At 46.0% G+C, this 14,933-nt stretch overlaps 1 protein-coding gene across 7 annotated transcripts in view; it reads right to left on the minus strand.

The window, feature by feature from the left end:
- The window catches only part of LOC146805002 (arylsulfatase D-like), a 514,533-nt gene that overhangs the window by 166,129 nt on the left and 333,471 nt on the right, over positions 1-14,933 (minus strand). For all 7 annotated transcript variants that reach the window (XM_085622151.1, XM_085622150.1, XM_085622152.1 and 4 more), the window contains one exon: positions 13,171-13,293. In XM_085622151.1, coding sequence (XP_085478277.1) covers positions 13,171-13,293 — 123 coding nt within the window. The remainder of the gene's footprint in view (positions 1-13,170; positions 13,294-14,933) is intronic.

Consider the following 14,933-nt stretch of genomic DNA (forward strand, 5'->3'; position numbering starts at 1 on the left):
TCAGCTTGTAAATCTTGTTTTTCACAAGAGGACTGTCCCCAGCGTCCATGTCCTGGGTACACCAATGGGTGACACCTGGGGTCAGGAAGAACAGGGTGGCAAACTGCCCCAACAACTGGCGATAGTCACTCTGCTGCTCTGGGGTCAGTGTAGGGGAGAGGTTCACACCTTTCACTGACCCATCATGCTCCTTGGTAGCAGGAGGTCAGGAAGAGGCACACTCGCCTCTTCCACCCCATCATCTGTCACCAAAAACATGCTTACTTCAGACCTCTCCAAGTGAGGTTTGAGGCGGTTCACATGGGGGACCCTCAAAGGGTTCCTGGAGTCACTTAGGTGACATCACTTTAGTGCTACACCACCTCAAAAGGCTCAGTGCACTTGTCCTGAACAGCACAAGGCTTTATCGGGGCCTTGACCCACAATTCCGGGCCAGCTTAAACACTACCAGAGTCGCATTCTGGTCATACCAGCGTTTCATTTCCTCCTGACTGGTTTCTAGGTTTGCCTCAATTAATTTCCTGAAGCACGAAATTTGGTTCCTGAAGGCCAGCATGTAGCTAAATACATCCTGGGGAGTTTTCCTGAGAGATATCTTCCAGCCTTCCTTCATCAAACTGAGAGGACCTCTCACAGGGTGTTCATACAGAAGCTCAAAAGGGACTGAACCCTAAGGACTTCTGTGGTACCTCCCTGTAAGCAAATAGAAGGCATGGTAAGAGGACGTCCCAATTACGCCTCATAGGTTCAGTTAGACCCTCGATCATGCATTTAAAGGTTGGTTGAATCTCTCCACCAAATCATTACCTTCTGGGTGGTAATGAGTGGTGAACTTGTAGGTTACATCACAATCCTCCCACAGGGATGTCACATACTTCGATATGAAACTGGTACCCCGGTCAGATGCCACTTCTCTGAGGAACCCCATGCGGGAAGAGATCGCCAGTAACACCCGGCCCACCACTGGCACCGTCGTTGTCCTGAGAGGGACTGGGTGGCATGGTCTACCAAGACCAGGATGTACCTGTTGCCCATGGCTGTCTTGGGGTCCAGAGGCCCTATTATGTCCATCCTCACTCTCTCAAAAAGAGTGCCAACAACCGGAAAAGGTTGGTAAGGAGCCTTACTCTTCCTCCCACTCTTACTAGTTGCCTGGCAAGTTTGGCAAGACCTGCAATGAGCATCAGACTGCCTTTGCATTTAGGGCCAAAAGAAGTGGGCAACAATCCTGCCAAAGGTCTTGTCCTGCCCCATATGTACTGCCAAAGGCATTTCATGAGCCAGACCCAGTAGGAAGGTCCTGAAGTGCTGGGGTACTACCAGCACACAGGCTGACCCAAGCTCAGCGGCCTTAGGCTTGCTTTATATTAGACCGTTATCCCAGTAGATCCAGTGAGATCCAGACTGTTCACCAGCTGCCTGGTTTGCAGCCTGCTGCCGCAAACCCTCTAGAGAAGGGCATTCTTTCTGCTCCCTGCAGAATTCTTCCCTGCTGGAACTCCCTTCTTGCTGCCAATGGGTCAGCTCAGCCACTTGTTCCCATGTAGGTGCTAGGGCATCCCTCTCAAGGTCATCATCCTTCCGGACCCTGGGAACTTCAGGGACAGGTTTCCCACTCCCCTTGCCCTTCTCTTGGCAGGCACCTGGTCCACTGTTTCAGGCTCTAGGTCCTTCTGATCACACTTAAAGGCCGCCGTGGACAGAGTGGTCACGCATGCCCACTCTGGTAACCAAAGCATCTCCAAATGAGACGTGAACTCCATATCCTTCCATTAAGACTGTTCCAGGTCATTATCTAGCTGACAATCTACATGCATGGTAGGGCTCACAATCACCCTCAAGGGAACTGAGAACCCCCTATTCAAAGGGAACCTGTGCCACCTTACATTTACACTGGCGTTCTGAGTTGTCCACAGCAACTACTTGTTGGAATGCCCCAGGGACCACTTGCTCCTCAGAGACCAGGTGACACCAGAATGAGGTCACACTGGCTCTAGTATCTCTGAGAGCCTCTACCCTTTTCCCATTGATGGTCACCCAGGCGCTGTACTTCTTAGTGTTTGTAGGCAGCTGGTTTCCAGGGACCAGCTCACTCCCCGAATGAGACAAGGGTAATTTCTGTTGGTTCCCCACCCTCCTGTGGGTATTTCTCCTCCCCAAGCACTACACTATCCAACACCTTGGACTGCCCACCGGTGGGTGGCTGTGGCCTCTTGGCGCTCTTGGGATCCCCCTTCAAGTGACCCACCTGCTCATAGGCTAAGCACTCACTTGCAGGGTCCAGTCTCTGCAGACTTCTCTGAAGAGACCCATGGCTTCTTATGTCCTGGGGGATGGGAATCCTTACCCTGGGTGCTAGTTTGGGGCGCTTTAGAGACCTCTTTTCCTTTACTCTTCTCCCCCCCACTCTTCCATTGGGGATCATGCCCACCTTTGGCGGAATCTCCTCTATACACCTTCTTGTGGACCCTGGTACTCACCCAGCAGTCCGCCTTCATAGCAAGCTTCCTGGGGTCAGTCAGCTTACTATCAGTCAAGTGCTGGCACAGCTCTGCAAAACATAGACTAGACAAGTGCTCCCACACAATCAAAGTGTACAGCCCCTGAAAATCTGTCACCTAGCTGTACTTCACCCAACCATTCAGTGACCTGCAGAAAGAATCCTCACATTCCAACCATGTCTGGGAATCAGTTTTCTTACTGGACCCAAACTGATCCTTGTACTTTTCAGGTGTGAGAAGGGCCTCCTTCATGTCAATGTAGGTGAGGTTGTACCCCTTACCCAAAGCCAACAAGGTGTCCCTCCCCTCTTCTGAGAACTGAGGCCACAATCCTGCTCCCCAATTCCTTTCAGGAACTCCATTCATGTGGATGGATAACTCATAGCCCAGAAAACACCTTAGTATGTAATCCCCCCTTTTAATTTCCCTTCTTACATTCTTGGGAATGTGAAATATATTATCTGAGTGCACTTTGGAAATGCAGCCACCATCTGTGCTGGATTTACTTTTTAACTGCAGCTCCTTGAGACCATGCTCATGGTCTAAAACCATCTTCTGTGATTCCATATTGAGCCTCTCAACCTCTATTTGATGCCTCCTAGTTTCCTTCCTGTCCTCCAGCAGCTCCTCTGGGCACAAACCACTGCTGCCTGGCCTGGAGGGCCCCTCCCCTCCCAGAAACACATCCACCATACAAATAGGCTCCTCTGCCTCCACACTCAGGTCTCCAGATAGCCCACTGGCTTGTCTGGTGCCACCCAGGCCCTCAGCCCCCTCTGTAGTTCCTCTTCCCACGTGAGGGCTCTGATTTGGACCTTTAGGTTTTCACAAATAGCCTTCAACTCTTTTACATTGTAGGTTTCCAACCTTTCCTCCTCAAAGACCACTTCTAGGGATGCAACCAATGATGCAGCTGAATCAAGCATGATGCAATAGGAAGTTTAATTTAAAAAAGATAGGGACACTAAAATAGACCAAAAAGAAAGCTGTATGTGGTACTTAATGGTCTGCAATATGGTTGCAGTGTACACTGTAAGTCAAGTGCAAATACAAGTCCTATCCTCACCACTGACAACCACTGTTAGAAAAGGGGGTCGCTAGTTGGCAGGACCCTTCTTCCTAGTCAGGATAAGAGGGATACAGTTCTAAAATAATCCCTGCTCACCCCCTTGGTAGCTTGGCACGAGCAGTCAGACTTATCTCAGAGGCAGTGTATAAAGCATTTGCACATAACCAGCAGTAATACAGTGAAAACACTACAAAAGGACACCACACCAGTTTTAAAAAAATATCCAATATTTTATCTTTGCAAAACAAGACCAAAACTATTAAAATCCACCATACAGTTCTTAGGAATATCAATAAGGAAAAATGGACTTAAAATACAGTTCCTTGAAGTCGATAGCTCCGTCCGGGGCTATTACAGCATTGTGAACAGCAAATCTAAACGGTTCTGGCTGACTGCGGTGTCGCAGGCCAGCTACAGTGTCGGGAAGACCTGCAAAAAAGTACCTGTAGAAATGTAGGGTGTCGGGGACCTCGCTGTGAGCTCCGAAGAGTCGGCATCGACACACGTCTGTTACAGAGGTCAATGCAGGAGTCGTCGGGCGCTTGACACCGCACGTGTTGCAGCTCGAACTCTGTGCAGGTAAAGTTAGGAGCGCTGGCGTCAATGGGCATCGGGGCTGCGGTGCAAAGTGCAGTGGTGCGGCATGCGGTGCCCTCAGGTCGTGGTGCAGACAGAGGCTCGGTGACGGCATCCAGCAGGGTCGGTGAGACTAGGGCTGTGGTGCTCGTCACGGTGCTGGCAGTTCACGGTACAAGCAGCGGCATTGTCGGTGTTGAAGCGCTGCTGTAAGCTGACGAACCGGAGTCGATGGCGCTGGCATCAGTAGGTCAAGGCTGGGGTGGAGCATGGGGCGGTGAGTCATGTAACTTACGAGCAGGTGCCCTCAAACCACTGTGCAATCAGCGGCATTGATGTTGGCGTGGAGCAATGGCTTCAGGGATACAAGGGCACCAGCGTGAAGCACGGCGGTACGAAGTGGGGTGACCACAGGTCGCAGTGCAAGCAGTGGCTCGGTGTCGTTGACACCAGAGTTGCAGTGCTAGGAGCGGCAGTGCCCTCTGCAGTGCCTTCAGGACACGGAGAGGCAGCAGCATCGTTGATGGCGTTGGGTTGCTTTTTCTTCTGTTGCAGCCTAAAACACACAGTTCCCAGTGCTGGTAGCAGATGAACTTGAATTCTTTGCTGTTCCTAAGACTCCTTGAACAGGGGGCAAGCTCTACCTCAAGCCCTTGGAGAAATACAAACAAAAGAAGTTGTAGAGAAATCAGTCCAGTCCTTTCTCTGCCTGAGACAGAAGCAGCCACCACAGGCCAAAACAGCAAAGCACACATCAAAGTGGTAGATCCTTCTCACAGATTCTCCAGCTCTTCTTCTTGGCAGGTTCCTTGGTCCAAAAGAGTTCTAAAGTTCTGGAGTCAAGGCCTCAATATTTATACTACATTCTCCTTTGCTCTTTTGTGGCAAAAGTCTCTCAGCTTAATCCAAACCAGTTCTGTCCTCTCTGGTCCAGCTTCCTGGCAGGAGGTGGAGACAGCATTGTGCATAGGAGACAGGGCATGATCAGGTGCGAGGAAAATTCCTCCCACTACTCTAAATGCAACCCAGGTCTATTCAGCTCCACTATGAGTCACCCGGGAAAGGCAGGACATACTTCAACCTCCCTTGTGGCTGTCTACAGTGAATGCACATCCCCAACCCCTGTCACTCCAAAACCAGACAGTCCATACAGAGGCAGCCAGAATGGTTAGACAAGAAAATACCCACTTTCTAAAAGTGGTATTTTCAAACACATAATATAAGAATCATGTTTACTAAAAGATGTCTTTTTAAAGCTTGAGTTCAGGGATACTGAACTCAATTTCTCCATCTTGTCACAATGGAAACTTAGGTTTGTAAGATGTTACAAAGCAACTCCCATGTTAGCCTATGGGAAAGATAGCCTGTCAATAGTGAAAACTAAATTGGCAGTATTTCACTATCAGGACATGTCACACACACCAGGACATGTTCTACCTTTCACATACACTGCACCCTGCCCATGGGGATACATTGAGCCTACCTGAGGGGGGTCCCTTGTATGTAAGAGAAGGGAAGGTCAGGGCCTGGCAAGTGGGTGCACTTGCCAGGTAGACATGGCAGTAAAAACTGCATGCAGTCACTGCAGTGGCAGGTCTGAGACACCTTTGAAAGGCTGCTTGTGTGGGTGGCACAACAAGTGCTGCAGGCCCACTAGCAACATTTGATTTACAAGCCCTGGGCACACACAGTGCACTATGCTAGGGACTTAGCAGTAAATCAAATAAGCCAAACATGGAAACACCAATCCATAACCATAATTTACCGTAGGAGCACTTGCACTTTAACATTGAAAATTAGAGAGAAAGTGTGCAGAGACACTAAACCAACAAAATGAGGTCCAACATATCATTGAAAACAGGAGGCCAGAAAGCAAAAATACGGTAAATACGCGAAAGATGCCAGGTCTAACACCCACTTTCCCATTCCTTCAGAAGTCTTTGGCCTATAATCTACCAAACTAACCTGAGCTGGGTCGTGAAGTAGACTATGCTGTGCAGAACTAGTTTGGTGAGGTAGGCTCTGTTTTGCATCACACAGAACTACAATAGAAAGGTTTACAGACTTCTCTCTATGTTCCCTCTATTATACCAACTACAAAGGAGAAGCTGCTTTCAGTAAGAACCACTGCAGAGGGCAATGCCTCTTGAGTGGGCAATGCCCTCAGTTTAATTAACAATAATTTCACACAAACAGTGGTCCTCAAAATAGTTTAAGGAATAAAGGGAATAAATATAGTACAGAATCGAAACTATATTAAGAATGTCCAGCCGGACACCCAGTTTAATTCTTCAATGGAACACAAACAATCATCAACAGCAAAACATATGTGGGACACAGTCCTGTATCCGTTGGCGACCTTGGACGCTCACTGGGGTCTTGCACCCCTCATTGGTCATGCTAAATGTGGTAATTGTAATGTGTGCAGCATGACCATAGAAGGAAAGCGTTTTGTATTTAACAATGTTTCTATCACTTTGACTTCGTTTTCCAATTGTAACACCAGCAATGTCATTTATTTGATTTCCTGTCCCTGTAACAAAGTGTACATTGGCCAAACTACACAAAAAGTCAAACTACGCATTGGTCAGCACAGAAGTAGAGTGCGCTGCAAAACCCTCAACGCCCCTCTTGTCGAACATTTTCTGAAATGGGGCATACAGAGGATGACATCAAGTGGACAATTATCAAGACCATCAAGCAACCCCCAAGGGGTGGGGACATCGCAAAAATCCTAACTAAAGAAGAACTTAGAATGATCATTCGTACCAACAGCATCAAAGATGGTTTGAACCGCAATGAGGAGTGGACCAATCTCATTCAATCCTCACTGTAATGGCTCCGCCTTTCTTCTTCCCCCCAATTACAATTTCTTTCACAGTTCTTTAGAGGTTGTCTAAAATCCACACCTTGTTGTCATTGAAATTTCTTATGTCTGATTGAGATTGACTCTTCTTAAATACTCTCTCATTGTGATGAAATATCCTGTCCTTATATGGCATAAGTTCCTTCCCTCTGTCATACTGTGGCGCTTATTAAGAAATCCTTACTCTTCTCTTGACTCCTGAATAACGAAAATGTGTTTGCCTCACTGATGTAATTTTTTCAATACTCGTCGCAATTTTGATGATTTCACCTTGCTGAATCTCTATCTATGCCTCTTCCATCTCCTTGCTTTCCCCAGCATGGAGGCGTGGTAATACGGCGCAGTGCCTCACACGTTTCTTTTCTCTCATTGATATGAAGGAATTGCATTATGTGATGTTTTTATTTTTATTTCCCACACTCTGGCACTTAATAATTAATTCTGTGGATTTTACTCCGGATTGCCTACATGTAAAATGTTTCGTTTATTGATGTAATGTTTTAAGATTTCAAAGACTCCCCTTCGGGTAAGTCTTTCTTCCATCTTTACTCTCTTCTCCCATCATGGCGGCGCGTTTTCACGTTCTAGTGCCTCACACGCTCACGCTGCATGTATACCAGCACGCTTCCCTGGCCTTCCTCGTCACTTGTTCATCGTTAACTGAGGACGCCACTTGATCTCGGTAAGCGCTCTAATCCTTTGCCCCTTACGGGTTCATCCATCATTGACCATTTCACTTACTTGCACTTTCCCCCTTCCAGTGCAATCTCACGGATCACTCATCGAAGTAAATTGATCGAAATTGCCCGGTAACTCTGGATGCCTGGTACCTCCCTTCGTACCTAATTTCCAGTTCTTTGATCGGAGCAACATATTCGTGGAAATTCCGGCCCGAGTGCGGACGTAAAGTTAGTAGTCGTAAATCCATTCTGTGAATACCAAAAGTAGTAAGTTTATTCTGTGAATCGCAAAAGTAGTAAGTTCATTCTGTGAATACCAGAAGTAGTAAGTGCATTCTGTGAATACCAAAATGGTACTAAGTTTAGGATTTTGTCTTAAGTTAATTCTGTGAATCGGGCCCATTAAGTATAACTGAGTAAAAACTCCCTCTGAGAAATATATATAAGAGGAAAGAAATATTACTATTATTACTTTTTAAACAGATCACTCTTAATGGAATCAAAATATGGGTAGGGGAAAGCCCCGATATTAAAATTAAAAGGTGATAAATAGAAATATAGACTAGAGTGGTAATCAAATATCCCAAGTCTCGATAGATATAAGGTCGACCGTAAAATTAGAATGAGGAAGAGATATATTTAAATGGGGCCTGACCTTAATATGTCTGACACACAAGGACGTGACTGTAGTGCCCATGTGGTAATAATACTTGCACTGGTAGTGAATATAAACAGAGTTATAGTTAAATGGGGTCTGATCTTAACATGTCCGACACACAAGGATGTGGCCTCAGTGCACATGCAGTAATAATACTTGCACTGGCAGTGAATATAAACAGAGGTATATTTAAATGGGGCCTGATCTTAAGATGTCCGACACTCGAGGACGTGACTGCAGTGCGCATGTAATAATAATACCTGTACCGGTAGTGAATATAAATAGAGGTCAAAAATCTAAAATGGTGGACTTTTACGGAATTTTGATGACGGGACGTCGATTCGCCATGGTGAGTTTCTCTGGTATTTTGGTCTATTCCGGAATGGGAAGCAGGAGGCACCCTTCCGCATCTGTCACTAATTTATGACATACATGATGGAGTGAGTCTAAAATCTGCTTTGCCTTGAGAGTGCAGTGTGCACAATGCTCCTTGAGGGAGCTTCACTTCCCTGATTGTATAGCTTCTAGAGTGAGCTGCTAGCACTCATCCTGGGCTATTATTTCTCGGATCATCTGGATGGATAAGGGAAGTGGGTGATACCACACGACTACACATCTCATATACTCCTCAGTTTCTTCTGCCTCCTCCACTTCTTTTCGTGTTGTGGCAAGATAAGTAGCCTGCTGTCTATGCAGCAGTTTTAGTCATGTAATTGCAACATTCACTTCTCAATACACCACAGCAGCTTGGATGAGGTGCCTTGGAACAAGGGAATGAGTGGTTTATGATACGTCGTGACTGTGAAAGGATGCCGTAGACATACAGATGGAAGTGCCTACAGTCCCAGTTAATGGCAATAGCTTCTCTTTCCATCTGTGAATATCGCTGTTCTGTAGGAGTCAGAGATGGCATATGCAATGGGGACCCACTCTTCCCGAGTCTGTTGCTAATTGAGGACAGCTCCTAAATCTTTGGGCCTGGCGTCTACTGCAATTGTGGTCGGCCTGGACGGGTCAAAATACACCAGTGTTACATCAGCCAAAAGGGCATCCTTAGTCGCTGTGATGACCTTGGCCTCTTTGTCGCCCAAGGACCATGGAGTCATTGCTTCTGTAAGGTTGCTGAATGTGGCTGTGTGAGTGTGGTCAGGTTTGGTATAAATTGGCGCAACAGTTCACCATCCCCAGGAAGCTTCTCACTTCTGACACATTGCTCGGGGCAGGTGCTTCACTGACGTCCCGCACTTTATCTGGGTCCAGGGCTATGCCAGCCACTGAGAAGGTGTACCCAAAGAAGCTGTGGAAGGTTAGCCCTGTTTCCTGAATAGCACTTTCTGAAGTCATGTATGATGCTCCACGATGGAATTTGCAAATATAAGAATGTTGTCACTGACATTGAAAATGGTTTGCAGTCCTGCTAAGCTTACTGGATTGTGTTTTGAAACGCCTCTGCTGTACTTGATATTCCAAAATTCAGATGACAGTACTTCCTGAGTCCGGCGTGTGTCAAGAACGTCATAATGTATCCTGAATCTGAGTGTGGTGGAAGTTGAAGGTATCCTGTTTGCATGCCTGCCTTGGAGAACGATTTGGATCTGTTGAGGTCTCCCATGAGGTCATCTAAGGTGTGGCGCTCACCCTGTACTGCGATGTTCAGCAGGCTCATGTCTACACATATGTGGACTTCTTCGGGTTATTCTGCTTCTTAGCCACCAAAATAAGGGAAACCCATTGGGTTGGGTCGGTGACTTTTTCGATTATTCCAACCTTCACAAGATTCTCTAGTTCCCTCTCAACCTTGGGTTACAGATGGAAAGCTATTTCTAAGTGCTGCAGCGCAACTGGCTGTATCGACTTATCAATGTGCAGCCGTACCACCTTGTATTTCATGCACCCTATGCCTCTGAATAGGTCGTCAAACTCTACAAGGATGTGGTAAAGAGTCTCAGTTTGCCCTCCAAGGGAGAATGTAATCAACCGCAGAGTTTCAGCTGTACTGCAGGTTATTAGCATGCCCTTAACTCCTTTGACCATGTATATGGTTGTGCTGTTACATGTGTCCCCATGTGAGAGTTGTAACTCGAAGTTCTCTTGCGTGGGCAAGGGTTGAGATTGTCCAATGGCAAAGACTCTAACCTTCACCTTGACTTGTCATGGAGGCTCTGTAATGTGCTTGTACATGTCCACTGACGTGATGTCAATAGATGCTCCAGTGTCTATAGTGGCTCTGACCAGGTGGTGGCCAATGAGCAGCTGACACTGGGGTAGCAGTCTGTGAGAGATTGCGGTGTTGCCTATGGTAAACATCGAGTGCACGGAGTACTTAGGAACATCATCGTTCATGTCCTCATCTGCCTGTTCACAGCTGGAAAGGGCATTGACTGTCTCTTTGGGCTTCTGTGACGTGGAAGACCGGCACACTTTTGCGAAATGATTATATTTGTTGCAGGTGATACATCTTCTACCTTTCACCGGGCAATCAGCTGGTCTGTGGGATGGAGCAGCAAGTCTTGTCATCTTTCATCAGGCACATTTGTGGCCTTGAAGTAGAGCTTGAGGCGCTCCAACCAGCCCCTCCATCTGGGTGCCTGTGAAGAGAGAGCACCTTCAATGACAAAGGGCTTAAGTGAGGGCATGTGAGCCATGGCATCCAACGATGAAGCAGTGTGACCCAAGTCGACACTGCTGGGCAAGTGGCATCGGACCACCTCTACTACACCTGAGGGGGGCATGGGCTAGCTAGGCTCCTGTGGCATAAGCACCACCTGCTGAGATGCTAAAGCAGGATGGCCACATTGCAGGGCAGACCTGATACCCCACGGTTGAGGTGCCAACAAGGGGCAGTCACTCAAGTGGGGAATACACCCTAAATCCACATGTGTCACTGCTAGAGTCTCAAAGGGCAGCCCCCCTCATTTTTTTTGTTTTGTTGCTCAACAGGAGGCGGTAGTGGTGCGGGCACTGTAGGGGGCGCTGCCTAGCATCGCATGCCATGTGGCATGAGCACCGCAGAAGAAGGAGCGGTGGGCAGCTTCAACACAGGCTGACCAGGGAGGAGCCAGGCAGCGTCGAAGAGAGGTGAGCACCATTCCACACTTCCTTGCCAATGTAGAGATGTTTTATAGTGCTAAAAGTAGCAAAAGTAGCCGTTGGGCAAAGTGGATTTCCAGTGGTGTATTTTGGATCCCATTTTCCCAAATAAATTAATCAAGCATGGTATGCTGGGGTACTGCCTTTTACATAGAGCACATTTTCCATTGAAGTGGCCTCTTCAAATGGCCACTAAATGTGCATAAGTTGTACAGCTACACTGCTAAACCTATGTAGCACACAAAGAGTAAAATGCTGATATTGTATTTCTAGGCATATTTATCGCTTGTGTATTACAAAAGTAAATGTATTAGTTTGTTTTTATGTTATGAAAATCTTTGTTTCGATCACTCCTCAGATTTACCAAACAAGCCGATATACTTCATTTGAAGGTTTCTTACTGCTGATATATTTTGCAATATTTGTAAAGTAAATTTTTTTAAGGACTGTCACTTGGTTCACGTTACCCTCACATTGGAGTCAAAGAAAGGAAAAGTAAACGCCAATCTTATTGTTAAATAAGTAGCAGTTTGTTAAAAGACATTGCTCACGACAAATGGGACAAGATAAAAACTAGCTTAAAGGTCTCTTTATTACTCATTTCCTCTGTGGATTTCTGTAGGGTTAATCTGGGAGTGCTGCAGAACCTCCCACACCCCTACTTCCAATGCCGCTGGTTAAAAGCTGCATCATTTTGATGATATGCTACTATAACATGCACTCTCCTCCAGGCTTCTTAGAACCCTCACTTACCCCTCGGTTGGAACCCAGAAATGCATTGTGTAACTTTATTTATTTATTTATTAGATTTGTAAAGCGCAACAGCTGCCCAAAAAGGGTTTCCCGGCGCATAGGTACAGCAGGACCTGTCAGGAGAAAATTTGCAAACTATTCATGTTATTGTTCGAATAGCCAGGTCTTAACAAACTTTGCATGCCTTCGATAAAGTCATTCAGACAGGCTCCCCAACTTTCGGAAAGATTGAAAGAGGAACACTTTCATCAGAATTACGGACATAAATCCAATCCACTTAAGGTTGTCACCTTACCAAAAGAAAAATGCTGCTTCAGTAGAAAATCTACTCTAGTGGCAGAAAGAAGCAGTGCTCTCTAGCACCCCGCGTGGTGCCATTTGCAGTGATTATACAGAGTGGAACAAGCTCCCGGCACAAAAAATCAGCATGAACAGTGCAACGTGGTGAATCCTACCCGCTCGCAGAACTCTGCGGAATCTCGTCAAGTTTTTATGTAAATCTGCGGAGATCCACCCATCCCTAAAAAAAAAAAAAACTGCTAGCTGCATGTTCCATGGACTGTGACCTATGACAAGTTGAACATCCGCGTATATCCTCTTTAATCGACAAATAAACAGCTTGAGGTCGAAAAGTGTAAGTTTTTGTTTGTTTGTATGAAAACTCTGATTACACATACCTCAATATATGTTGATTGCAATTTAGCCACTGAAGTTTCCATACCTCCTAATCAATGAACCCTATATCGTGTAGCATGCTATCCTGATGGGTAAGCGTTACAGCACCCCACATGTAGGTTTAGCAAACAAATTATACAATAAATGGAGCATTTTAATACTAGTCGAATGTAATATGAGACATTTCTATGTGCACATGTATTCCACACAGCCTTGAACTATCTGCAGTGAAATTCAATTCCTCAAGGCATAACGGTTATTCTCGTGTGGTTGACATTACCGTAATAACACATTTTGTATACCTATTAATCCTGTTGTGTATCCCTCCTTTTGTAGAATCTTGGCAAAAGTGGTTTCATTTGGTGGCAGTCCTCCGGATGAACCACTCCAGAGGAGTACACGCCAACCGTCGCCGCAATCCATGCCTAGAAATAATTAATCATACTGGTTTAAATAAAGACAAGACATGAATTCATATTAATTTCTTGGATGTATTCAGCTGATTTACCAGCAAAACGTTTGGGCAAATTTCAAGAAAACAGTTGATCGTTAATATTTTTGGACAGAGAACTGTTTAACATTATACTTAGAGTAGGCATAGGGAAGCGTCATGTTCTAGATTCCATTTCTTTCTAATCTATCTCATTTCCTCTTCCTGAATTCATTAGGAATCTTTCCTCCTTATTCTTGTGTTTGATCCCCCCCCCCCCCCCCCCCCCCCCCCAGGATCATCTCGGTCTTAGTGTTTTGACTGGAGGCCTCGTCACTGGGAGACAGTTCAGCTTTTTGGAAAGCTGTCAAAGCACCCTATTTGATCCCAATAGATGGCCCGTCCATGGAAATCGCTATTAGTGAGGACCTTTGGATTGAGTATTTCACTTGAGTATATGAATCCGGTGATATTTCTGAAGCTGATACTGGGCAGCTTTCATTAGATTGTAACATGCAACATTGTAACCTTGAGTTCTCCCCGGATGAAGTACATGGCCCAGAAGGGGTCCTGGTTGATTTGTTTAAAGCTAATTTGGCTTCATGGGGCCCTATCGTTACCCAAGTAATTAATGCCTGCTGCTCTGCTCCTTTGTTGGCTTCTTGGACTGAATCAGTGATTGTACCCATTTTAAAAAAAGGCAATCACCAGGACCCGGGTTGTTAAAGGCCCATCTCACTTTTGGATTCCCTTGTCAAAGTCGTGGGCCAAATTATTCTAAAGAGACTTCAGACCTGGTAAGAGGAAAACAAACTTTTGTCTGATATCCAATATGGTTTCCAGGAGGGCCTGGGAACCATTGAGCAGAGCCTAAATCTAGCCATTTTAATCGGGAAGTATACATAGGCAAAAGGGGGCAGGTTGTTTTTAGCTTTTGTAGATCTCACTGCTGCATTCGATTCGGTGCAACATGAGAAACTCTGGGAGATCCTGAAGGTGAGGGCGGTGGACGTTTCAATAATTATCTCTCAGGCGCCTATATAATAATGCCCAAGGCCAAATTAGATTCAGTCTCAGAGGGGAACTTACTGCCCCATTCCCAATCAAGAGGGGAGTCAGACAAGGCTGCGTTCTGGCCCCCTTTCTCTTTAACTTTTATATTAATGGCCTAGAACAAGCATTAATCAAGAATAGCCACGATTTTCCCCAGATAGCGGGACGTCCTATTCCTGCCCTCCTTTACGCAGATGACGCGGTTTTTATGTCTCGAACGCAAGTAGGCCTACAGAGGGTGCTTGACAACTTCTCTAATGTTATGAAAGAGCTTGGTCTTAGGGTAAACATCTCCAAGACCTTTGTTATGAGGTGTGGGCGTGGCAGTCAAAGGTGCAAGGACATGTTTGTTGACGGACAGAGGATTGAGCCCACAAAGAGATTCTCGTATCTTGGAATACTCTTTGACGGAAAAGATGTATGGACTCAAGCTGTAGCAGTAAAAAAACTTGCTTTTGCTAGAACCACAACTGCCCTTGTACATTTTTCAAGGAAATTGGGTATGAGACTCCCTGTGGAGCTTATTAAGATATATAAAGCTAAGAGTATCTCCACAGCAATGTATGGAGCAGGGATACTGGG

Source organism: Triturus cristatus, chromosome 8 (genome assembly GCF_964204655.1).
Source record: "Triturus cristatus chromosome 8, aTriCri1.1, whole genome shotgun sequence".
NCBI classification, from domain to species: Eukaryota; Metazoa; Chordata; class Amphibia; order Caudata; family Salamandridae; genus Triturus; species Triturus cristatus.